The sequence below is a fragment of the Ooceraea biroi genome, chromosome 5 (genome assembly GCF_003672135.1).
Source record: "Ooceraea biroi isolate clonal line C1 chromosome 5, Obir_v5.4, whole genome shotgun sequence".
Classification (NCBI taxonomy): Eukaryota; Metazoa; Arthropoda; class Insecta; order Hymenoptera; family Formicidae; genus Ooceraea; species Ooceraea biroi.
This window is the reverse complement of record NC_039510.1, coordinates 12,923,224-12,949,773: the sequence shown is the minus strand read 5'-3', so window position 1 is coordinate 12,949,773 and position 26,550 is coordinate 12,923,224. Positions and strand designations below refer to the sequence as shown.

Below are 26,550 nucleotides of genomic sequence, written 5' to 3'. Positions count from 1 at the left end.
TCCGGCACAAACGATTTTGCGGATCTCATCTTGACTCTCTCAGATGTAATTTATGGTGATTTCTCTTAAGGGGATGCTGGAGTGACCAGGGAATTTCTTCGTGATGGTGCTGCCATTTGCACAAAAAAATGCTTAATATAAAAATTTGGCAAGTTGTACGCACAAAATTGCACCCATACACACTCGGGACAAAATAAAGGAATATAATGAAGCTTTTCGAAGTGACTTTAGAAGCGTAATAAAAGAGAACGGTTTATTCTCCTTGATTCTGTAAAGGAGAATAAACCGTTCTCTTTTATTACGCTTCTAAAGTCACTTCGAAAAGCTTCATTATATTCCTTTATTTTGTCCCGAGTGTGGATGGGTGCAATTTTGTGCGTACAACTTGCCAAATTTTTATATTAAGCATTTTAATTGTCATTTTTATACAAATGGCAACACTGTTTCACTAGCAACTCCAGGATCCCCTTAAGAATTGATTAAAATCCCACCAAGTAAAGTATAAAAGTATTCTATTTTATTTTATAAATGTTTTATTCGGCACACTTGTAACTTTATGTGACGTAATTATGTATCGTTTCGTGTTCTACTATTGTGTATTGTAATTTATACGTACACGTGAGGCCCCGGATTATTTCATCTGAGAGAGTTGGATCATCGATCTTGCTGAAAACGAATAAAATCGATATTATGGAACTCTTTCAAAATATATGAGAAATATGAATGTGATTATATATAGTTCACACACAAATTATATGAAAAATGTGGTTTAACGGTGGCCAGGGTGTTCGCCACAATTATTTAAGATTTTGAGATCTAGAAGTATTATTATAACGTATGATAAAAAAATGGCTTCTGCCTTACAGGAATATATACAGTAGCAACTAACCGACAACGTATCGATAGATGTTTTTGGGTAACCAAAGATTATCTGCTACACAAGCTTAGAGAACCGAAATTTTGACATATACGTAAAATTTGATTACGATCGCGCGGTAAAGATTCCGAATAAAAGCCGACAAACCCTAAAAAGTGCGAGGCTCTTAAGAGATACATTAAGCCTCTTACATTAGCCGTAAACTTCCGACTCGTCTGACAATTCTATACATATACATCTTCGTTGAATCGTAACAATTAAGGATCGTACACTTGCAAGCATCAAACATTTCAAAAGATTTTGGAATCTAGGTATAAACCAATTCAATCGACACACGCATCGACTGTATGCAAATTTTATCTTCATCTACTGTATTGGATACCGTAATGTAACGAAAATGAAAATCACTACTGATTAAATACGGAAAAGGTATAATAACGCGCGTTACATACTGATACATAAATTCGCGCGATTACATTCGTATGACGATGAAAGTTTCATATTTCCAAGATGTCGCGCAATGCGCGTCTCTGGTTGTATGTGACATTTATCCAGGTAATAATGGATGAAAAGTGAGAAAACGAGAACTTCGAGTGGCACCGCTTCCGGAAAATCTCACGATCGCCGTTTTACGCTTTTCGGTTTTGTTATCATGTCTGCTTTAAGTATAATATACGTAACCTTGGATATGTGTTGAAACATTACGTCCGATCTGTCTCACTTGTATCCAGTATGTACTCGAATTATTTATCCATTAATTGTGTACGAGACCTCTGCAAGGAAAGCAGCAATATTATATAACGAGTCGTTTCTTGCACCGGTCACTCGATGTCTCGTGAATTAACGAACTTCATCGTGGGCTATTATGATATTAGTATTGTAAAGCATTGTGATAGTCGGTAGGAGAGTATCCAAGAATTTGTATCTCTATTCTTCCAAGTACTGCCATTGCCAACTACGCTAATTTCTATATTTCTAATCACGCTGAGCTAAATTCCTCGCGGCATAATTACGCGCGTTACGGTCAAACCGCGTACATATACATATATATTTACTAACTGATTTGTAATAATTTATTAACATTGATTTAGGACGGTATATGTAGCGCAACGCGTCCGTGTCGGTTCACTGAATATCCCGATTCTTGAAGTGTTCAATATCGCTTTTCTTTCGTGCACGCAAAAAAAAAAACTAAAACGCTTATGGATAAATGCATATTACATGCTCTGCATCTTCAACAAGAACTGGTTCTCGTTACGTTCCCTGCCAAACCATTTTTAAATTGTCATTTTCAGGTCATGTGTATTAAAAATGGTTATAACACGTTATAACGGCACATAGAGTTTGATAAATATGTAAAAATTATCTATTTTTTCGCTTTTTGTAAGCTGCAAATTTACTTTTTAGTAGGAGTAAATAGTGAATCTTGATGCAATTTAACAAACATCATCATAGAGCATGCAATAGTGATATCAGCAATTATTTTCTTACACTTTATCTACCAGTGATAAAAATATCACAGTCTGAAAATGAGTTTCAGCGTGTAAAATGGTACACGCGGTAGGGAACGTGTTAAATTATCGGAATCGTGACGATTCCGATACGTCCTACTGACTTTTAGAACTATTCTTGTCTCGTAATAGCAAGTCGGTTACTAGATCTGTCATCTTATTGATTTTCCAGTATTGATTTATTGTCAGCCGTTCAGGAATCGATACATCCGGTGAACCGACACGGTTGCAACAGTAACATAAATGTTATCGGAACGACGAACATGGAGGATATGCTTTGCTGGGGCTCGTATGTGTTTTATATACGGACTGTCTGGAAATTCGCGTTTTATCATAATCGGAAAAGCTCGTGATGAATTATAATCGTGATACGCTTGTATTTCTTGCTTTCCCCACGAATCTTTTGACTATGGTATTTCGCAGAGGGAAATTTCCGGACATCGCAATTACAGAGTGTCGCGAAGTTTCATCCCCATAGGATGATAACGAGCGAGCTGTTAAAGGTGTCTTCGAATTTTATATGAAACGTATACGCTGGTGTGTACCGCAAAAAGAAAAGCTTAGTCATGTTTAAATAAGTTGTCGAAACTTCAGTGTAATATATAAGTTCCTCCTTAGCCTTAGGTTACCTACAAAGGGCATGTTATCGATATCGATTATCGTTTACTATTTTATGTTATTACGTTTACGTAATCTATTATTGTAATCAGCATTAACTTTTTGTATTATGTATTAGCTATTTATTGCATCGATTGGTTTTTAAAAGATCCATGTGATGTATGTACACGTACACACGTGGTGCTGTCACAGATTTCACCTCAATCTCCACCGGTTAATCAACGGCGGCATTCGTTTAGCGATCCTTTCTGTTTGTTTTTTTTTGCGCGCGTGCACGAAGCACGCGAAATGGAAATCTAATTTTTGGTATTCGTGACCGTGTCTCAATTAGGTGTGAATGTAAAGTGCGATTTTATAACTACTTTTGTGTGTGCCTCCTTCGCATCGTGTAATGTTTAACGTTGGATGCTCAATGACGCGCTTAATGAATGAAAGTCGTCCCGGAACGGGTCGTCCCGAAAGAGAGTCTCGCGGAGGCTCGAGGGACGGAACGATCACAAAGTGGCGCAAGTATAATTGTACTGTAATACGCGAACGCGCATTCGAATCACTGCACGTATTTGAGCTTCTGAACCGAGATTAGGTAGTTTAAAGTAATCGACTCAACAGTATTACGTCTCATTAAACGTTCACGTTTCTTTTCTCGCTAAATCAGGTCCCACCACCACACACACTGACTGCGTAGTACGAAACCGCGGGTAGTCTGGATTCAACGTCCACCTCAAACGGTCGAACGTGACGTTAATCTTGATTCATCATTAATTAATTCCTCCCGTTAGGGAAAATAGTTTCATACTAAGAAAGAATAAGAGATCGGCTGCTATAATAACGAGAATTTTATTCGAGATGAAAATTTACCAGAGAGGAATATCACCTATCGATGTGTACCGTGACGGATGCACGAGGTGGACTGTAATCCTCGAGCGCCCTGTAAACTTTCATTCCTTTAGTGTGTTTTTTTTTTAAGTTGCAAGCAATCTGTACAAGTAGTATGCGAGTTGCTCTTGTAACGATTCGTTCGGTTTCGGTTGTTTTGCGCCCGTGATGTACTCACTATTCATAGATCTTGAAAACTCCAGCGCCGATGCAGACGCATCTCTGCATCGGGGGCATCGATGGACAGAATAATCGACTAATTATTTAGCGTTGTACGCGATAGTCGCCCACTTTTGTATGATAATTAATATTGCGATATCGAGGGGTGATACAAGGCGGGGAAAAAGCTACAATAGAAAGGAGCTAATGTTTTATGTGTATATCTGGTACATGCAACTCGTGTCATAATAATTAAGATTCGTAACGAGTTATGAAAGCATTGTTAAAATATTGCGAACTGAAAAACGTAAAGCAGAGAGAAAGAAAGAAAGAAAAAGATGTACATATAAAAATGATATGACTTTAAATTACTATCGCACATGATGTATCTAATTAATAATTATTTAATATATTGCAAATATAAATGGTACAAATCTCGGCGTTCTTTTATTATATCTTCAATTTTACATATAAGAAAAAAGGACCAAAAGTTTTGAGCAATTTTTTAGCTGTTTAAAAGTTTCAGTATATATCTGTTCTTTTTAATTACTCTTTCTACAAATTTGAGTTTTCCTCTCATAAAAGAGTTATACATTTTATCTTATGCTTAACAGAGAATCAGTCATTGAAAGAAACAGATTTGTCGGCACTCAACAAAATAATATTGATCAATAATATGATATTGCGGGAAATCGTTAGTGCTCTGAAGTGCGCTTAGCTTCTTCATTTATTGTTAGTAACGTGAAAGACAGATGTCAGAAATTGAGGCTTTGATAAGCATTCGGTGATAAGCATGGGTGAGGCTAGGTGTAAAGGTGTACAGACGCCACGCGCATGCGTCAGTAAGATCCGAGACGCGCGCCGCAAAGGCCGCAAAGCACAGATTTCCTAACCTATTTTGACTTGTATACAAAATTCGAATGCGACATGTCACATCGCGGCGCCGATAATAACAACATGCATAACTCGCTGGACGAGAAAAGCATTGACCTGGAGAACTATAGGAAGTTAGTCAAATCGTACATCGATCTGGTAAGTCTCGTCTTGAAGCGAAATCAGTAATCGGGGGGGAGGAATCGGGCGCAAGATTAGCCGTACTTATTTCTAGCACCTGTACAGCGCTGCTTTGTTCTGGGCCGACAAAGTGGTGTCATTGAGCAACGACGATCCGAAGGACGTGTGCGTTCTAGCGCAATGTATGTACCTCATGAAGCAGTATCATCGCGCAGCGCATCTCATGAAGAGATACGGACTGGAGAAGGTAACTTCAGCACGCAGCAATTTCTCAGCTCAATATGTACAATAACTGGTTCATGTAAACGGTATATTTGTACAAATTCCCGTTGCAAAACGTATTTTTATGTTTCTGCAACTCACGATGAGTCAGATAATAAATTACATGACAATTTGTTCGTGCAGACCGATGTGATGTGTCATTACTTGACTGTGAGATGTCTGTTGGAAGCGAAGGAATACAACGATGCGTTGCAAGTCATCAACGAGTCTGAAATATGCACAAATATTACGCAGGCGGGTATTACCTTCTCCACGCGTATGGACATCTTCCAGGACGCTCCGAGAAACGTAAGTGCGACAAATGTGTGAATTTCTGATGATATTATCAATTTATAACGTTTTCTCTCAATTCTTTTTGTGGTCGCGCATAAAAATTTGGAATTACCATTTTGCAATCGTGTTACAGGTTCAAAGCTCGATACTGTACATAAAAGGAAGAGTGTACGAAGCTATGGATAACAGAGCGGTAGCGACGGAGTGCTACAAGCAAGCTTTACAGTGCGATGTCTATTCGTATGAAGCATTTGAAGCTTTGGTGCAAAACCAGATGCTCTCGGCATCTGAAGGTATATATCACATGAATTCTGCCACGTATTATCTTTTTTGAACGCGCTTTATGTAACGATAATATTGGTGTAGAGCGGGAACTCCTGGAGTCCTTGCCATTTGTTGAACAATGTACGAAGGGCGAGGAGGAGCTTTTGCGACTGTTATACGATAGCAAATTAAAGAAGTATCAGGAACCAAACACAAAAGAATCGTCAGTTACATGTAACGTGATGGGAATTTCTGTCACCGACAGATTAGTGGACAATTTGGACATGCAAGTAGCGAAAGCCGAAAAGTTATATTATAATTGTGACTATCATCAGTGTTTCTCGCTAACAGAGAAGTAAGTCACGTTAGCGTTTCCGTTACGCTATTCACGTTTGCAGCTTTTCTTACAATGCGTAACGTGAGATTTCTAATGTCCAGAATCTTGAAAAAGGATCCGTATCACAACTCCTGCCTTCCAGTGCACATTGCCTGTTTAGTCGAGCTTAAGAAGACCAATGGTAAGTTCGCTTCGTTTATATTTTGAAATGAATGGATAACATTAGAATGTGTGTTAACAAGGACGCTCTATTCCTCAGCTTTATTTTATTTGGCACATAAACTGGTGGATTTATATCCGGAAATGGCCTTGGCGTGGTTCGCAGTTGGATGTTATTACTATACGATAGGTAAATTATTATTTCAACTTACGTTTCTTAAGTAAATCGAAATTAAGTCGAATCAAAAAGGAAGAAAAATATTTTAAGTACTTTAAAATGTGACTGTGCAAGTTTACAAGAGTGAAACGGAAAAATTGGAGATTGGTTTAACCGAATTAATAATTCGAGTTATAAAAATACCGTACTGTTTTATTTCAGGTAAAAGCGACCAAGCAAGAAGATACCTAGCAAAAGCTACTGCACTGGACAGACTATTTGGCCCCGCTTGGTTGGCATATGGGCATTCCTTCGCAGTAGAGAATGAACACGATCAAGCAATGGCCGCTTATTTCAAAGCGTCGCAGCTCATGAAAGGCTGCCACCTGCCGCTTTTATACATCGGATTAGAGTGCGGTTTGACGAATAATACGAAGCTGGCCGACAAGTTCTTCCAGCAGGCTCAAGGAATAGCGCCGAATGATCCATTCGTGATACACGAGATGGGTGTTATATGCTTTTACAATTTAGAGTGAGTATTATTTTCATATTCTAAAAGCTCGCAGTACCTCCTTTTATTGAAACACGAGAACTTCATTTACATGTAGTATCTATCTACATAAAAATTATCAAGAATTATTCTTGTTAAGCGCAGTTACAAAAATGCGGAACGATTATTTAAGGAAGCCATGAAAAGTATTCAGGGCGACCTGAGGAACGTGGTTCTGCCCAGTAAATGGGAGGCGTTGTTGAACAATATGGCGCACACCTGCAGAAAAATGAAAAAGTACGAAGCGGCACTCGAGTATCACCAGCAAGCGCTGGTTTTGGATCCCATGAATCCGTCGACGTACTCGTCAATCGGATTCATTTACGCGCTAATGGGTAATATCCAGGATGCGGTGGATGCTTTTCACAGGGCACTCGGTCTTAGACAGGACGACACGTTCACCGCCACCATGCTGGGATACGTAATGGAACAATTAGTGGACGAGGCACCTCCGTACCCTGGTATGCGTGGAATTTAATTGGCACCATTGTCGATAAAAAGGACACAAAAGTATCTTTTAAAAAGAAAAGATGTAGAAAGGAAAATAAAATTAATTAAAAATTTTTAATTTAATAAAAAATTTAATAAAATTTTCATTTCTTTTTTCTGCGAAAAATTATGATTTCTCAAATCCGCGATGAGATCATAGAGCTTGTTCACGACCGATCTGAAATATTTCCAGACGCGCCTGCGGAGATACCAAAGTATAAATCCGAAGACGGCGAAGTCAGGCTGTCTATGGAAAATTCTAGCAGCGTAGCCAGCGGTTCGGCCGCCGATCAGGCTGTCGAGAAGTTGAGGGTCAATCTGTTCTCAGGCAGCTGGGGAGAGAACTCTGCCAAGGCGGAGGAAGATAACGCGCCCGGCAAATTGGAACGGCAAACGCGAGACGTACTGGTTGTTAATTACTCGACTGGCGACAGCTCCGAGGTCGAGATGTTAGATTCATCCACCGCGCACATAGAGTATTAGTAAAACTGCGAGCTCTCTCTCTCTCTCTCTCACATGATCTGTTCACCTGCTATACAATAAAAAGTAAATTCAGAACTTATATTTATTCTCTATGTAAAACAACGGTGTAAATAATGTACATGTGGCTTTTCCACATACTCTAGTTTTGATACTTTGTAAGGTCACTGATTTCTTGCAATATATACATTGCAATATAATTTTATCCAGGTATTGTGTCAATGTACCTGATTGAGAAATAAAAAGTCTGAAAAAACTACTCCGAGTTCGAAATTTTTATTACTTCCAGAATTAGCAAATCGATCGGTCATAATGAGAAATTATCTGAGAATATCTTCACATCGTCTATGCATCCTTCTCTAATACAGCTTTCGCAGAGTGCTACATTCTTATTTATAAATTTCTTAAATTTTCGACTTTTTCTTAGAACAAAAGTAGAAAGATACGACAATAGCGAGACAAGAGCTGCGCATTTGCGCGGCGGCTTCGAAAATTCTCCGGATTCTTTCCGACCAACGGTGCGTGTTGCGTGCAAGACGGAAACAGACAACCAGAGAGAGAGCAAGAAAGAAGAGAGAAAGCACGCGTGCGAAAGAGGAAGAGAGAGCGAGGATCTTTAATCCACTCGGGGTGGTACACGACAAATGTGGAAGAATGGGCGTTCCGTCCTCGTGTTATCGGCAATAAATCGAACGAGATTGGGTCGATTGTCCGGAATCGAGGGAAACGGCGGTCGAACAGCGGCGAATCAGGTACGTTCCGGGAATCGCGGAAAGAATCGCGTCTCAAGATTTTCCACCGCGGCAGGGCGTTCTCCAGTCCCGAGAATCCACCCCTCATCGTCGTCGTCGTCACCACCACCACCACCACCGCCGCCGCCGCTGTTCGTCGCCGACTCGCCGTCATTCGCGCGTAACTTCTCGCGGTACGCGCGACGTATGAAGTACACCGCTTAATCACGCGTTGTTATTAGTGGTGGAAGACGTCGAGTCGGCGGCACTCGCTCACTCACTCGCTCGCGTCCCACGAGATCGTGCGGAAGCGAGCCGCGCCGAGCTGATTCACGCTTACGCACGCACCCGCCGAGGCCTCCGTGACGATTCTTTCCAGCGGAATCGTATCGAGTGTCCCACCCCGCGGATATGCCCACGCTGATACAACCGGTAAGTTTTGGTCACCGTGTTCTCCGTCTTTCTCCTTCTCTCGCCTCCTCGCGGGATTAGAGCTCGTAACGTCGTAACGATAATCCGGATTAGCGTTCGAGGTATGGATTCGCGTCCACTCGAGCGCGGAGAGGCGCGCGTACGTTTTAATGCATGATATAAATTCTGAGCGGTTTGAGCGAGCGCGAGTCTCACGTACGCGCGTAGACGATCTACACATGGACGTGGCGCACTTGGACGAGATCACGGAATTCGGTGACCGCGGAGACGCGACCGGCTGATCCCGGCTTTTGCGCCTGCTGCTCATTCCCGATTCCTTCCGATTCCGATCACCGGGTTCGCTTTTACCCTTTAACGCGCGCGCGAAACGCTCGCTCGTTAATTCGGCGCTACGTCGACCACGTAGACGCGTAGATCGGCGAAGGAATGTCCTGCGCCGCGCAAACGTAAATAAACACGGCGACATGTCGGAGCCCGCGATATGTGCGTGTATGTACGTACATACGAACACCTGATCCCCGCGAATACGTATACTCCGTTCTGAAAGAACGCGCCCTCTCTGAAATTCCTGCGGAAGGATACGCGGGCGCGTAGGCGCGTCCGAGGGAGGGTGCAGGATCAATGCACCCCGCGGAATTGCCAAAAATCTGGGTCGATCGATCTCGCGATAGTCTCGGCAGTGGACTCGCACGTGCTTCGAATCGCGATACTATTTCGCGCCGGCTCACGAAATTCCGATCCACGACGAGGCGTCCCCGCGACTTTGTTACGAGCGCGCGCGATTTCATACAATTATGCTGCGCACTAGACATCGGCATTGTCGCCTTTCTTTTTGAGAGCTCCGAGAGTCTTAAATTCGTGGCGTGTCGAGAAAAAATAAAGCATCACGTGAGAACCAGATGAATCAGATGAGCCATTATTATTATTATACATTCCTTCCGATATATCTCGCTCCATTCGTCAAGTTGCATTTACAACGTATCGGTCGTAATCGCTCGAAATGACCGTGCAAGATCATTGCGAAGCGCAGATGGCATCGCGTCACGAGCGAAGGGGTTCTGCGATCCTACGTCACCGATGACGTAGACGCTAGATAAAATTTCGACGTCACGTGTACGAGGGGCGGTTACTCGGCGGCCGTATTCGAAAGCGATCCGAGAAAAGTTCGGTGGAATGTGCTTCCCCACCCCATTGGTAAAGAATTTTTTTCTCCCGAATTCCACAAACGCGCTTCACCGGCAGCGTGGCGTCCTTCAGGGAGTCCTGTTTTCGATTCGTCGCGCGCGCCGCGCAGTACGTCCGCTACGTTCACACCGTTCGTGCGCGACACTCGGCCGCCGAGCGCGCGAAGCGCCCGCGATTTTGAAGTGAAACGAGCCGCTCCTCCTGCCATTACGATCGCGACCGTCGGGAAATAAGCGGAGTCCGTGAGGAAGCGGACCTAAGTCACGGCTACGTGCGTACCTGAGTGCGAAAACTGCGTGAGTATGTGCCGCATGTATCAGACCCGGGCAACGTGTAAACGCATCGCATCGCGATTAAAGCACGAGATATCGTGGCAAAGATGCGGAGAGGTGTTACGAGTGTAAGCTTTAGGAATGCGATTCGAGGTTCGGCGCGCGCGTAAACACTCTATATAAATAACTTTACATTCGATTACGTCGATCGAGTATCTGGAATATTTACTTTAACGTGACGAAAAGCCCGTATAGTTTACCAGAAGCGATCACGAGTTCATGGTTCTCGGATTGGGAGGAAGTGCTCGGGAAAAGAGAAACTGCTGTGTGATTGTAAATGTGTGACTTTTGGAGAAACTTGTGTTAACAGAGAGAGTATGTGCGCCATGTAAATATATTAGATCACGTATACGTGTAATCGCGCTTCTCGGAAATTGGGTTAGCTTTATGGTACGCGCGATGAACTACACAGCGTTAACCTTCTTTCGAGGCAACTTTATACTTCAAGCCATTTATTTTTATTACTTATTTTCAAAGTCCTTCAATCCTTTTCTTCAATTCTCTTTTTCGAGACTCAATTAATCGCGCGTCCTAATTTCTCGAGAAAAAGTCTAGTTCATCGCTCCAAGTAGCAAAGTGACGTCAGAAGACAGCGTAATGACGTCTATGACATCATTATTGTTACTTGGATCGGTCGAAATATTATTAAAGCGTGTTTATAATATTATTTGAGATATTTTATTTTATATTCGGGTATATATACTATATATAATATATGTATAAAAATGATTGATGAAGTAAATGTTTATTTTGCAGTTGGACTTCTCGCTTAGTGACGAGGGCGACGGTACGGACGCCGGATTCGACCAAGGCGCCGCGATGCATCATCAGGATTCATTGCACCATCAGGATGCCACGCAAAATCGGGAACGTAACAAATTGCTGCTACGCAAGCTGAGCCAGACGCGCGAGCGGGAGCGTGGCAAGGAGCGCGACCAAGAGCGCGAGAGACTGCAACAGTTGCAGTCGATTAACAATTTGCTGCTCGACATAACACCACCGTCCCCGAGTTACTTGCAGGATCTCTCCTCCTCCTCGCAGTCGGACAAAAACGTCAGCATTGACGGTAAGACACGCTGTTTTTCACCATACTCGCCTTTCCTCCATATTATTTACCATGCAAACGATATGAGTTTCTACGAGTTAAGCTACGAGGAAAATGGATAGTCAACTTACTGCACGAAATTGTAGGTGCTCCGCGGAAAACTGGGAATCTCTAGAAGAGAGTTTTGATCGCCCAGATTCACGGATTTTGCTCCGACCACCTTGTCGCGCAATTTTGCATTTCTTGACGATTTGACTTTTGCTCTTGGGTCGTGAAAGCGGCCAGTTCTCGCGCTTTCGCTCTTGCCTATCTTTATTTGAATATTTACAGATATTAATTCTCTTCTTTTCTTCTCTCTGTACCAGGCGAAAGTGCAATCTCAGACATGTTCGGGCTGAATTTACCTCGGGGATCATTGATGGGAAACCAATCCACGGTTGGCTCTCCGAGTTATCGTAATTACCAATTAGGCGGTTTCAGCCAGGGACCTTCTTCGCAACAGCAACACGAGGTAAAGTCCCGCGAGTTCGTTGAGTCGCGAAAGAGCTCGAGAGAGTTTGATCATCACTGCGCTCTCGGGCGACATAGGCTAATTAAAAATTCAGCGAGCTGTACAGCAAGACATTTAACGCGACTTTTATTACAACCACGGATAGTAGCAATAGAGTAGGTGGAGCAGCAGGGAGTCGATACGATGCCGGCCGCATCGCGATAAGACACGCTATCGCGAGATACGGAATAGCGGTATGCAGATTCCGCTTCAATTCCCGTTTCAATCCGGGATGATGCGCTCTGTTAATTACGTGTAACGTGCTGCAGTATAATTTGTCATTATAGGTGTATCGGTAAGAATAAATTACGTCGCCATCCATAAACAAACTCGAATAAAAATTGTCTATTATATCTCGTCTTGTTTGTTTTGCTTATTCTCGTTCTCGTTAGTAAGTGTACATCGAGTGAATGATATCCAGTAGAAATTTAACTGTTACATATCTCTAATTATATTTACTTAATTATATTTTAGTGCCTCTTATTTTGCTTTGTTACATTGTTGTACTTGCATTACTTTGTTGTACCGACGTTTTACGAGAGAGATGATACTGTTAGCTACGTGACGCTATGTTACTTGCGATTTCCTTTCTTTTTCTGACATATAGAGCTCGTTTGACATGAAATACGATTCGATGAAGAGCGCGGCTGTGGCAATAAGATTGGCGAAGCTGCAAATATTACATGCAGAATGGCGATAAAAATGATAAATGTAACGCATAACAACTACGTAAAGCATATTGCTAGCAGACATTTATTCCGCGGTGCACTGGAATAATGATCACTGGAATAACTCCAACCATCTTATTCTTCCCATTTTGTCTGTTTCTGTGTGGCTTTAGTGTTTGATTAATTTATTTCAGTTATTATTATCGATTTTGGCTTATATACGATTATATACGTATTATACAGTGTATAATATACACGACTATCGTCGTCGCGCTTTCATTCTGGCAATGTTTTATAGTAGATTTGTTAACCATCTTTTTCCAATGAAGAACTCAAAAACAGTTCAACTCCCAAACTTGGTAGTTTGTTTTGAATTATTGATTTTGTACATCAAATATTTAAATATTTCGCAAATCACAAGAAAGTTCCTTTCTTTGATGAATTACATGCGCAACGCTTCAGTATAATGACTTGGGTAAAATGAATAGAGACGATTGCAAGGACTAAGAATCCGCTGCTGCGAGTCAAACGACTCTATCAGAACGCACACGTCGCCTTTTTCTCCTCCTCCTTCTCTTCCTTTCTTTCTCTCTTTCTTTCTTTAATCGAAACCGACGCAAAGACGCTGGCGTTTCAAACGATCGCGCACTCCAGCCATCGCGTAATATTACGTTTCAATTTGGATGTATTCCAACTGCTTTCCAGAACGCAATGCGTGTGCGCGGAGGAAACTACTCATCTCGGTTTCGGTACCGCGGACTCGCTTCGCACAGTCCGATATCTTGCTTAATTAGAACACAAAGCAGCAATTTCAATGAGTTCAATTCTCAATGTCGTCAATATAAGTATCGTCTTCTTTTCATTTGAGATAAAGATGGCGAATGGTTTTCGTATTTTTGTGGAATTGAGATTTCTCGAACTCACTGAGCAGCGATATCGATTTATCTCTCCGAAAAATTAGATTGCAAGAGATACGATTCGTCTCTGATGCGTGAGAATGCGTTAGACAAAAGAATTGCTGTAATAGTAGACGAAATTGACTTTGTGATGTGTAATTGCAGGTAATTGATTATTAAACAATTACGTATGTATACAGTATCATCGCAATCACGGTTTTTGCTCGAATTCCTCTGGACTGGATATTCCAACTTCGCCGATTTCGGTAACCGCTCCCGGCAGTCCCAGCACACCTGGCAGCTTCACGTCCGATCCCTACGGTTACTCGTCTACTGCCAGTAACAGTACAAATACACCGTCTTCGCCGACCAGTCGACCGTCATTCCAATACCCCGGCTCTTCGTCATCGCCCACTGATTCATCATACTTGGGTCGTCCTATACGGGGTTGCTCTACACCGTACAGGTACCTAAAAGTTTAGAAGATTGTACGAAAGATAAAAATAATATCGCAAATATATATTTCAAGCATAAATAATACATCACGTTTCTCTTTCTTTCTCATTTGAAAATATATCTCGAAATCTGAAAGAGTAATTTTTCTAGTCAATTATATTAATTAAATCAATATGAAATTGCATATGGTAAATACATGATACTTGATTATTGAAATTTTTGCATATTCTACAAACAATAATTTATTAATTTACTAGTGACTGCGGTAGTCCGACACTGGAATTCTCTCATCTTTTGGGATGTAACGGCTCACGTTCCAATTCACCGGCAGACTCGGAAACAAGCGGTATCGGTAGCGTGGATGGCTCCTTATCGGATATAATAATGGTGAATATTTCTTCAGCGAGAATTTTTTTCTCGCCGTGAGTTATTGCGTCGTTCTCCACGTAATACTGTCGAAAATGCTTGTTCACAGAACTGTTTGTCACTGAATTCCTCGTCGAATTCTTGCTTCCCGCCAGCCTTGGACTCCATAATATCAAAGACGAACACGTGTCCCAGTAACAGGACAGCGTTCGAGCGTATGGCTGTGAAGAAGTACTTGTCATCGTTACAACAGAATCCAACGAGTCCGCATTATTACCAGCATCATCACGGTCTCGGGCAAAATCGCAGCAATTTTCTCAATTCTCTCTTGAATCACGAGAAAAATTGCTGTACCGGTCTTGGAAGTGCCGCGCGCAGATTGGGTCAACCGTTGTCGCTTGATCGAGTAGCACGATCTCACCGAAACGCCGCTGGTACGTAGTAATACATCGACATTGTGCGGAAGATCAGTGCGATTATCGTTATTGCCATTATTTATACGCGATATAGGAAAAATTGCTTAAATGAGTCGAATGATTGCTACAAATTTGCACCCATATTTTATATATCAGCGAAATTCTTTCGACAAGTTTAGAGTCAATCTTTTTTGATAATATCATTGCCGATAGTTTTTGAGTTGCAAGCAAAGTTCTTTCAACCTAAATTTCAAGGCTACTATGTTTTCGAAAATTTCAAGCTGTGGCGTCAACTTTTGTGATTAAAACCGTTATAAAAGACTTCAGAAGCAATAATTAAATTATCCATTGACAAGGTTTTGCAAAGTTTTAATGTTTTGGCAATTCTATTTCGTATTTATTTCAGCACATTGCTACCCAACGTGCACATGGAGCGGCTTCTTGCCACAGAGCACCGAGGAGCCGGTCGCTTATTCTCCGAAGGTATTCTTAGGAGGTGTGCCATGGGATGTTACAGAAGCTATTCTCATTTCGACGTTCAAACAGTTCGGGCCGGTTCGCGTCGAGTGGCCGGCAAAAGCACCGTCCGCTCAGCCGAAAGGATACGCCTATATTATATTTGAATCAGAGAAACAGGTGCATTTGCATTTCGATTATTAATACGCGTCTGCAAATAAATGAAATCGAATTAATTGAAAATGATGCGAAGAATGTGAATTATATAAATGATATATTTTTCAGGTCAGAGCGATGCTGTCCTGCTGCACCCACGATATTACCAATGGCAAGAAATGGTATTATAAAATTATATCTAAGCGTTCAAAGCCTAAGGATGTAAGTTAACTGATGATACCGTATATGCATCATGTATATTCACAAAGGCGTAATTAAAATTAAATTTTTATAACTACAATTGTTTCACAGGTACAAGTGATTCCATGGATCCTTGAGAACAGTAACTACGTCAAATCTTCGTCACAAAGACTCGATGCGCACAAAACGGTATTTGTCGGTGCACTACACGGTATGCTAACGGCCGCAGGATTAGCAAAAGTCATGGATGATCTTTTCTATGGAGTTATTTATGCAGGTAATTATTACTGAACGTTTCACTTTATATCTAAAAATATTTTTGTCACATTTCACATATAATTTCTGAATAATATTATATAAAAATGATCTTAGGTATCGATACGGATAAATATAAATATCCGATTGGATCCGGCCGTGTTACATTCAATACAAAGCAGTCGTACTTCAAAGCGATCACCGCCTCATTCATAGAAATTAAGACTGACAAATTTACGAAGAAGGTACGTTATATCCTCGAAGTTGTGCATGATAGAAACTATATTTTCCGTTTGTATAATTTTCTGCTTGCACTTTTCTTAGGTACAAGTGGACCCGTACATCGAGGAATCGATATGTTCCGTGTGCGTTGTGCAACAAGGACACTACTTCTGTCGCGATGTGGTACGAGGAAAATTTAATTATTTTATCTCGCATCTACATTTAGACTCCTGGTTTATCTCGTCTTTCTACGTGACAGTATCTTTATTTTCGTGATAAATATAGATAAGCTTTAATTTAGCACGACTTGAATCCTTTTATATGAGGGTAGTTCAAATACAAATTGAAATGATTCGTGACGCGTTTAATTTCCGGTTTTAAATTCGGAGTTTCCTTATATACACTTTTAAATTTCAGAATGCAATTTTAAAATCTCTTTTCAGGCATGTTTCCGATACTTCTGCCGCAGCTGTTGGCAATGGCAGCACTCCGTGGATTCGATGTCGCATCATACGCCCCTGACACGGAATTCAAAGACGAATCAAGTGATAGGATTGAATCCGAACTTCGGAGTGAACAACTGTCCACGTTCGACGTCCAGTACGACGATATTCTAGAGCGAGCGACGTCCGAGAAGAAAGAACAAGAGAATACCTTGAACGCGCGTGCGACCGCAATTCGGCGCACTTGTTTTTCGTTCGTTCGCGCGCGCGCGCGCACGTGCGTGCGTGCGTGCACGCCCACGATCGTCTTCCTCGCCTTTTTGTTCCTTTTTTTTGACTCTTTCGGTTAACCGACGTTGCGCCGCCTGAATCTAGAACGTTTAGGTAACAGGGTGCAGACTTAGTTTTTATCGCGGAGCCGCGGACGGGCATTCCGACGATACGGGGACGATATGCCGATTCACCGCCGATTGAGCTTGCGAACGCGCAACGATTGGGTTCATTATCGTTATGCGTGCGTGCAAAAGGACAAGCTGAAATATTAAAAATCATATTTGTCTAAAAGAAGTTCCTATTGCGAACGCAGTTTTTTTTTACTACGTTCGAGCAAACAATATACTTTTATTTAGTATGTTAGAGCGAGATAGAGATAGGGGAAAAAAGAAAGAAAGAGACGGGTTCTCTTATTGAATTTTTTTTACCGCGAAATATAAGATAATACTATCGTGCCAAGAGTTAGATGCTAGATTATGCCACGATCGTGCATTAGGAATACGCATACGTACACATATACGTGTACGTATGCGTATAGTAGACAGACACACATCAGCGTACACACGTTATTTTCACGTTAAGGTCAGTGGGAGTCGAATTGTGTGGCTTTCACGGTGACAATAATTTTTTACGCGAGATGATAAGGCCTCCGTTAATTGAGCTGGGCTCGATCATAACCCGTAGAATCCTCAGGAAATCGCCAGCAGCGTCGTCATAATCGTGCACCTGTTCACGTTTAAGTATATAATGTTACGCTTATAATAATTATGAATCTCAATTGTTACATATACATACTAGAAAGATCATTCTAGAACGGCCAAAGTAATTATGCGATAATTATTTGTTATTATTTCACACTCCGCGCGCGCGCGCGCGATATATATATATATATGTATGTATATATATATATGTATATATATGTATGTATATCCGATTTATGTGATATAACGGGAGACCCTCCGGAAGATATTATACAACTCGCCGGGTCGTTCTTTCACAATGCGATACTTGTCGATGACGTCGTTGATTTTACGTTAGATTACAATGTATCTATGCATTCGATTGCGGCGATCTGCTGCGTTATCGATCGCAATCGACTCTGGATTTCTGTATTATTATAAATAGCCGAGGCGAGTGGCTGTCACAGGTAATTCGCTCACATGGACTGTTTAACGGTTGACGAAATGGAGAAGTACACGGTCTACGATTCTGGTGCGGATTGTAGTGAATTGATTCGTTTTTATTTTTATTTTTTTTCTTACTATATATATAATTGCGTTACGCCTCTTTATAATAATAAGGTTCATCCTTATCACCCGCGTTTCTCCCGTTTTGATACAATTTTGTTGAATTAAAAGCCATATTTTTGCAGATATCTCATACGCCTGTTTTTTTATTCTTTTCCGTTGTGCAATTCTGTTTTCGATATACTAAGAACTCAGCTTCGTTGACGATAGATACTATCGGTAACTGTTGCGGGATCTCAGAGTAGCAAAAATGGATGTTACTTTTCCGTTTTGCTTTTCTAGCAGTGTTATCTTTTACGAAAAAACGTGATTTTATTTATTCGAGTCGTGCAGTTATGTTAATATAAGAAAAAGAGAGGGAATTAGTTATAATGTTACTTATGTCGTTCCCAAATATTTCATTTTTTATATAGTGATATAAGATTGAAAATATTATAGCAAAGCTGAAACAGTTAAAATCCTTTATCCTTGTACTTCACATTTTTACTCATTAATTTGTTTACTGCTAAATTGAAAGTTTTACATGAAAGCATTTAGTGCTTTATGTTTTAAGTTTTAATGTTACATACAGTTACATTTTAGTGATAAATAGGAGTAATACTAAGAGAGTAATGTTGCTGAGAAAAAGTAATTAATAGTAAAAATAAGGACAATGCATTTAGCAATTGATTTGCGACGGAAATGTATAGTGCAAAATTTGTTAAACGATGTCCAAGACTCTCCATCCAGGTGATAACAATGAATTTGCACGCAACAGTTAAATACGAATCTAATATCCTCTAAGAAATAAATTTGAATATGATATATATATATATATATATATATATATATCCCGTTAATTGTATCACATGTACATGATTCTCATAACGTTACGACGATAACGTGGTTACTACATATATAGGCAATTATTTAAAAAAGAAAGTGCTTTAAAGGATACATCGACAAGAATACATATACGTACTCGTTTGACGTGCTTATATAACATTTAATCTATAAATTATAATGTGCAACAACGATGTTATCGGTTTCAATAGATTTCATAGGAAAGAAATTTTAATGATTCTTAACTGTAGCTTATCGCTTGAAAAAGATTTCAATAAGTCGTGCCTTTTAACGTGATTCTCTCGTAGATTTTCTCGTATAAATTATTTTTTTAATAAGCCCGAATACTTTGTGATGCTTACAGTCTACATAAATCTTCGAATTTTTACTCTCACGTAATTAAGATGTTAATTCTAAAAGAATGATCGAAGAATATCCCAACACATTATGTGCATATATATTTAAATTCATTAGAATTCATTAACTAAACAAATATGGAACTTTGAGAATTTGTACAAACACAGGATACGTGCTGAATACAGTCAAGCTAGAAATTTTTCAGCCTTACAGAGAGTCAATCGAGATAATCATGAGACTAGAAGATAAATGCAAAATATGTCATAATGCGTATAATGCGTGCTCGTTATTTCTCAATAATTTTATAGTTATTGAATAGTAACCGTGGATTTATTAATTTTATAATGATTATTAAGCTCATCGTTGAAAAATATGTTATAGTTATTTTTACGTGTTAAAATTATCCTGATTAACATTACAGGATAATTTATTATAGAAACAGAAGACTGTTAATAGAATTAACAGACTGTTCTAGTAGAAACAGATCAAGTCGCACCGTTAATCGGGATTTATCTCTCTCCTTCTAATTTATTAAAATAAATAATTTTACAAAATAGCAGAAATACATTTTTAAATAAACTAAAACGAAGTTATGCACATTGATGTAATATTGAGCTTGTGATGATATATTGCGAACAAACTCAAAAATATTTTATGTTCGGAAGCAAAGTGCCTGTCGAATTTTTTAGCTTCTATTGATAACTTTTAAGAATTAATTCGTAACAATATGGCAGTACTTGATACTCAGAATATAATAAATAAAACGTTTTATAACACTTTGGCGCATGTAAAGCCAATAATAATTCAAAATCGCTAAGGTTAAAGCTTTATCTAAAAAATACTTAAAAATACGTATATCCAATTATATAACAACTCTACTTATATTGCTCATGTTTAATGGTAAATGTACATAAATGATTATTATATATAATGATTATTTATTCTAGTCGAAATAACTTCATATAGTCATATATTGTCTGATGTTATACAATATTAAAACTTACAAGGCCTTTAATTACACATACTTTTTAACAAAAATAGAATAATGTACTATTGATATATGAAATACAAATACAGTGGAAGAAATACTTTTTTCATATACCACTATGAGGAATCCTATTATAATGTATGTTACTGGAGGTAATAAAATAATTGTTTTACAGATATGCAAATTTGTACTTATTAATAATTAATGTATAATAGATATTAATTACAATGTAATACGTAAAAATATATAAATTGTTGACAAGTACAGAAAGATGCTGTTATGTAATTCATGAAGAATTTGATCTATTACAGGCATATTTTTAGCCTGCTTCAAAAAGAAAAAAATATATGAAATAAACATTATTATAGTATTTACAAAATAAATTAATAAGTAACATAAACAACAAACAATTGCATAACATATATGTATATACATATAATAGAATATATGAAAAATATTTATTCATTATTATATATATGTATGCAAGAATATAATATTTTATTTGCAATTTATCTTACCTCCCAATGTGTGTGTGTATATGTATATAAGTTCATAAAAGTTATTTTATAAAATTTTATAAAAATCATTTTATAATAATTCATAAAAGTTATTTTACATAGATTAATATATATAAAAACTAGTTTTTCAAATAGATAATAATACAAATTTATGTGTATGTAAGTACATATATAGAATTCATACATTATCATACATACATTTGCATATACACACAGACAGTGCCTAAATATATTTCTATAAATTTGTGATTATTTTTATAAATTGCCTTTTTATAATATTTTTATGGATATTTAATTTGTTTAAAATGATTAGTCAATATATAAAATCCTAGAAACATTCTTAGTTTAACCATATAAGCATACAGACACTTTTCGCAACATGACTTTGTTTATTTAGTATTTAATTTGCGTGTATGCGATGTATAATCGTCATAGTTCACGATTGAGTTAAACTTATAAAATTGATAAGAATGTATTAATGATGATATAATACCAAGTGCTCCAAGTTGCCATTTCATTAAACGACCTCCCCAGAGAATGCCATTCGGTAAATAATTAATGAAGCAAATAGTTTGCAGTGTAACGCGCATACATGTCATTGCCTCATTTACTATCAGGTAGTTGACTTTTTTTTTCTCGGCTTGTTGGTCGATCTTTCGTTCGCAAAAAGTATAATGGCGTTTACGCCTACTGATCAATCTATTAAAACAGTAACTTTTACTAGTAAGAGTGTGTTGGAAATATTGTGAGCAGAATATTGTTATAAATCTAAGATCTTAATCAAACAAGATGCTAATCAAACATGATTAGTAACAGAAACCACACAGGATCTATTGTTGCGTACAATTATTTGATACGCGACATATAGCAGATTCTGGCTTAGTTTCTGCTGTCAATCTGATATTGCATTATGTTTACAGACTTTCACAGCAAAAAACACTGAACATCAGTAACAAATCTGAACGTGAATGATAATCTGCCTCAATATTTTGAATAAAATTGTTGAGCTATTCGTTATATCTAATGCATAATAATAATAATAATATATTATACTTACAGTTTGTAATTGTTATTTTCGTCTTGCTTTAATTTGTGTATCTCTCGAATCACTTTAATCCTTCTAAAAGATCTAGAATAAAACTTAGAGTTAATCGAGAACATTTCATATTTTAATGTTTGCGCTTACAAGCACTTTACATTTTACAAACTGGCTATAATGAAACTATATTAAATAATATTTCGTATACAAAATTTTCCCGGTAGACTACAAGTATTGTATATCTTCTTACTTACCTCAAAAAGTCGATATTGGAAGTACCTATCGCAAAACAAGCAGCAACAGGATTCCACTTATCGACATTAATCGTTAGAATATTATGTTTGTCAGCCCAAATGATATGGCTTATTGCCTGATTAAATACCATCATCGCATTTATGATCACATTGCAACATCTGATAAAATGATCAGGTTCCTGTTATAAGAACAGATATAAAATTTTGAAATCTTGACTTTACAGAAAAGAAACAGTGTTATATAATTCCGTTACACATATTTATGCAGAATCGTTTATCAATCACAGCGATAACTTCTTTGACTTCATTACGGTACATGTACTTCTTATTCTTATTCTGTAAATTAAAAAAAAGTAGATACCTTACTTCCCCATCCGGACGAGCGAATCCAAGAGAATAGTGATATAACATCTAAAAGGTTCTCTATCGATATACAGTAAGTTATTTGACTTTTAAAGATGTTAAGATGTTTCCTGGTATTGTTGAGTGGAGCCGATATAGTAAGCAATTTTGGAAGATTTGCTACGATATTTAACACTTGATTTCTGCCGTGAAGAGTTCGTAGATATAACGTGAAAATTTCGGCATTATTTTCAGACATATTAATTATTGGAGTTACAAAATAAAGACTTTATTAATTTCTCGTCGTGTCGAACGAAAGAAAGTTCCACCGAATCGTACAAGAATTAATAGCACTGGAGCTCACAGAGCATGGTAACGCGTGAACAACAACTAGAGAACAATACGTGACCGGTGAACTCTACAATAATATACTGGAAGAATCATATATATGACACAATGTTATCGCTATGACATCGCTGTGATTGTGAGATGTGAAGAAAGCGGATTGCGCTCTCTGTCTCTCTAATGTAGTATAGTCTTACATTTCCAACTCGGGTAACACTAGTAATAGAAAAAACAATCCCAACTTCCCGTTTCTTCGCAGTTACTCTCGCAACACTGATTGGTTTCGTCAACCACAGAGATTACGATATCTTGATCATCTAATAATATCTTGCCTTGTAGTTTTATTTATTATAATTTAAGGTGTACTTTAAATTTGATCATTTCTATCGTTAATTCTGTCAGTGGCATAATTGGATAGAAGCATTATATAAAAGATAAACATTTATTCTTTTTTACTAGATGTTATTGGAAGATGTTATGTTTTCAGACACGCTCACCTCCTTATTGCTTCAGCGTAGATGAGAGACGCATGCTATCAAGTGCCGAACATTTATTGCAGAATAACATAGGAATAATATTGCGAGACAATTGGTCATTTCCTCTCACGTGGTTTCTTTTCAAGCAGTGCCGCGTCCTGCGTGCTTACGCCTTAACGTTATCATGGATCACTTTACTTTCAAATTTGCTAATTGCTGACGCGAACCGATTACTTATATTTTTTTTCACAAATGTAACATCACAGTTTTAGTGCTCTCACTGAATTCTATGCATACTAGAAGACCAACAAGCGACGATTTTATTTACGATGATCTTGAAATGATGACCAAAGGAAAAAAACGACACACGTTATAGAGTTCACGCTAGATAAATCCGTGAAATTTTGAAAACGCAATATTATACAATATTATTAACTGTTCGCCCTTGATGGCATCTGTCTCTACCGGTTTAGATCTTATCACAGGATCTATATTTGATAAAACTGTAAAACAGTACGTATAACCAAAATATGATTTAATATTATATTACATAAAATACCCCCTCACAATATCCCTCTCACACCCACCTTCTTTACAATAAAGTTAACAATAAGACATATATCTATTATCAGTAACTTTCCACCTGGTCATTTCAATTATTGAACAGATTATTGAATGGATGAAAAAGACTGATAAAGTCCGATACATGAAGATATTGTGCCAAATGCTCCAACTTGCCACGTTTTGAAACGGCCACCCCAAAGCACGTTTGGCGGTAAATAATGAACTGCATAAACAAAGTCCAGTGTGTAGCGTATGCACGATAACAGCACGTCCAACCGTTTCTTGTTGATTTCTTCAATCATACTATATTTGACAAGAAAAACAAATCTTTTACAAGTATGTCTTTTATTCGTTGTTTGTAATATTAAGAGACAGAATTATATAAAAAATTTTGTATTATTCAAATAATATTATACAGCACTTACCATTTGTTAGAATTATTGTTCGCCAAATTTGTTTTGCGCTGTTGAAGTCCCTGGAGCATCCTCAGTGACCTGAAATAATGATCGTTTTGCACGACTGATCGAATACGTATAATTTCCAAAATTTATACAGTTTCTCACTTACTTCACTATAGACAGTTGTAAGGAAATGATCCAAAATATAGTTGTAACAAGGTCCCATTTATCGTTAGTAATTGACACGATTTTGTGCTGGCCAGCCCAGGCGATATGCTCTATGGGGGCGTAAACAACGCCAACTGCATGTTGCATCAACTGACAGCATCTGATCAACCAGTCAGATTCCTGTTTTTAGAGCAAACATGACGTTTCATATAAATAAATATCTGGAAGCTCTAGAAAAATATAATACATGATTCCATCACCCAGCTTACTTTTTCGCAGTTGAATTAAACGTGTCAATTACAATGGTCTCTTATATTACTTTAATTGTATACAACTTTCAACTTGCGTTACATTGCGCTGATTAGCGGAAATACCTGCTTTCCCCACCCATAACTCATGATCTCTTGAAGCGCTGGAATATCGTCCAATAGGCGTAACATTACTCTACATTCGCTCATCTGACTTCCAAAGGTCTTGAGTTTTCTCTCTGTATCCTTGGACGAGGTACATACGGTGGTCAATTTTGCCGTGTACGACAGAAGCCTGAATATTTTGTCTCGGCCAGAGTTAGTTTCCAGATAATCGCTCAGAAAATCCATCTCAGTTTTAAGTACAATTAGATACTTGTACGTGACTAGATTGTATATGTACAATTTGAGGAAGAATTAATTAAGGCACTTGATACGTTTAGTATTGACTAACCAGTCCACTGCAACAAAGATTATAAGACATGCCTTACAATTATAATTAATGTATTGCGCGTTTGATATAATAAACAAATGCCGATTTCTTGTTTCTATCTTGAGATATCCGAGAAAAAGCACAATTTATCATAACCGTACTTTATTCCCGGTGAAGCGAGGCAAATCAGTGGATAAATAAATATTTCGACATACCTAAGAATAAGCTCGCCTTCCTTTTAGGCTTTCAGCATTTCAGAATTCCTAATTGGACTTCGGAACATGTTAACTCATTGTTCGATCTTTCCTCGACATGACTGACAGACGGGAGAAAGTTTCAACTATTTCGACTGTAAAAAGCATTGGTCACTGTGTTCAAACTTGTCGACCTTTTCATAAACCAGTTGCTCCCCACACGTAACATATCGCTGAAATAAACTGAAAATAATTATATTAGAGCTTTATGTTCCTCTCCTAACGTTTAGGCACGTGGCAATAGCTCCATCTAATAGAATTTTTTATAATTACATTAGTTCTAACGCCTGCATTATCGCGACATGTAAAATGGATTAGTGACGCCTGCCGAATGGCAATTCATTATTTTTTATGAACGATATTCGGTAGTTCAATCTTGTATTTAAGATTGTCACATCTAAAAATGCTCTTTTTAGATGTGACATTAAGATGGTTAGGAGAATTTTATTAGTATTTCAACACGTGCACACACGTGAGCCATCGTCCTGTATCCCGATCTAAAATAGTGCTAGGTAGTTCCAAGAAGATATAGTAGATAGCGCCACGTGTACGTTATCGCATCTCGCTAAGCTGGCTCGATTAGTTTCAAAATCTCTGCTATGAGCCGCCACTATGTTATTCGTTTATGATTCAATATTATACGAGACATTCTTATTTTCAAACGGTTTCAACAGTATTCAACAGTAGCAGTCAGAAGTGCAAAAATGAATTTGTTTAAATTCGATAAAGCTTCTTGAAATCCTCCGAAGGCGAAAGATGTTTATCCAAGATGTAGCAGAATTCGGTAAGATTAGCAGAATTGACAAAATCTTGCAAGGTTTATTTAGGTCTGGCAAAGTTTGGCGAAGTGTTGTAAAGTTTGATAAATTTTATCAAAGTCGAGCACAGTTCGATATAAGATCTGGCAAGATACAGCAAGATTAGGAAATGTTTGGCAAAATCTAGCAAAATTTTCGAAATCAGCACTT

At 38.4% G+C, this 26,550-nt stretch overlaps 4 protein-coding genes across 6 annotated transcripts; 2 read left to right on the top strand and 2 right to left on the bottom strand.

The window, feature by feature from the left end:
• The first annotated feature begins 4,867 nt into the window (after positions 1-4,867).
• Positions 4,868-8,303, top strand: LOC105280998 (cell division cycle protein 16 homolog). Its single transcript, XM_011341901.3, has 10 exons — positions 4,868-5,073; positions 5,150-5,302; positions 5,461-5,625; positions 5,744-5,903; positions 5,977-6,229; positions 6,313-6,392; positions 6,471-6,560; positions 6,750-7,059; positions 7,183-7,538; positions 7,760-8,303. The coding sequence occupies exons 1-10, from the start codon at positions 4,969-4,971 to the stop codon at positions 8,047-8,049; spliced, it is 1,962 nt and encodes a 653-aa protein (XP_011340203.1). The 5' UTR covers positions 4,868-4,968; the 3' UTR covers positions 8,050-8,303.
• A 104-nt stretch (positions 8,304-8,407) lies between these two features.
• On the top strand, positions 8,408-20,717 carry LOC105280999 (cytoplasmic polyadenylation element-binding protein 1). Of its 2 annotated transcripts, none has more exons than XM_011341903.3 (12): positions 8,408-9,209; positions 11,483-11,792; positions 12,137-12,282; positions 14,086-14,351; positions 14,599-14,728; positions 14,817-15,141; positions 15,530-15,759; positions 15,865-15,957; positions 16,048-16,213; positions 16,309-16,436; positions 16,516-16,596; positions 16,857-20,334. In XM_011341903.3, exons 1-12 carry the CDS (start codon positions 9,189-9,191, stop codon positions 17,028-17,030), a joined length of 2,070 nt encoding a protein of 689 aa, XP_011340205.1. In that variant the 5' UTR covers positions 8,408-9,188; the 3' UTR covers positions 17,031-20,334. The 2 variants fall into 2 exon arrangements, with proteins under 2 accessions (XP_011340205.1, XP_011340206.1); XM_011341904.3 differs by lacking the exon at positions 8,408-9,209 and adding an exon at positions 10,519-10,690 and having other exon boundaries at positions 16,857-20,717.
• Positions 20,718-21,139: 422 nt separating this feature from the next.
• LOC105281000 (peroxisomal membrane protein 11C) lies at positions 21,140-23,925 on the bottom strand. The gene is made up of 4 exons (XM_011341906.3): positions 22,716-23,925; positions 22,355-22,533; positions 22,119-22,190; positions 21,140-21,760 (listed from the first exon to the last, which is right to left on the bottom strand). Exons 1-4 carry the CDS (start codon positions 22,953-22,955, stop codon positions 21,451-21,453), a joined length of 801 nt encoding a protein of 266 aa, XP_011340208.1. The 5' UTR covers positions 22,956-23,925; the 3' UTR covers positions 21,140-21,450.
• A 112-nt stretch (positions 23,926-24,037) lies between these two features.
• Positions 24,038-26,068, bottom strand: LOC105281002 (peroxisomal membrane protein 11C). 2 transcript variants are annotated; one of them, XM_011341908.3, is made up of 6 exons: positions 25,856-26,068; positions 25,544-25,765; positions 25,022-25,356; positions 24,649-24,827; positions 24,507-24,575; positions 24,038-24,384 (listed from the first exon to the last, which is right to left on the bottom strand). In XM_011341908.3, the coding sequence occupies exons 3-6, from the start codon at positions 25,244-25,246 to the stop codon at positions 24,186-24,188; spliced, it is 672 nt and encodes a 223-aa protein (XP_011340210.1). In that variant the 5' UTR covers positions 25,247-25,356; positions 25,544-25,765; positions 25,856-26,068; the 3' UTR covers positions 24,038-24,185. The 2 variants fall into 2 exon arrangements, with proteins under 2 accessions (XP_011340210.1, XP_011340209.1); XM_011341907.3 differs by lacking the exon at positions 25,856-26,068 and having other exon boundaries at positions 25,544-25,821.
• Positions 26,069-26,550: the final 482 nt, after the last annotated feature.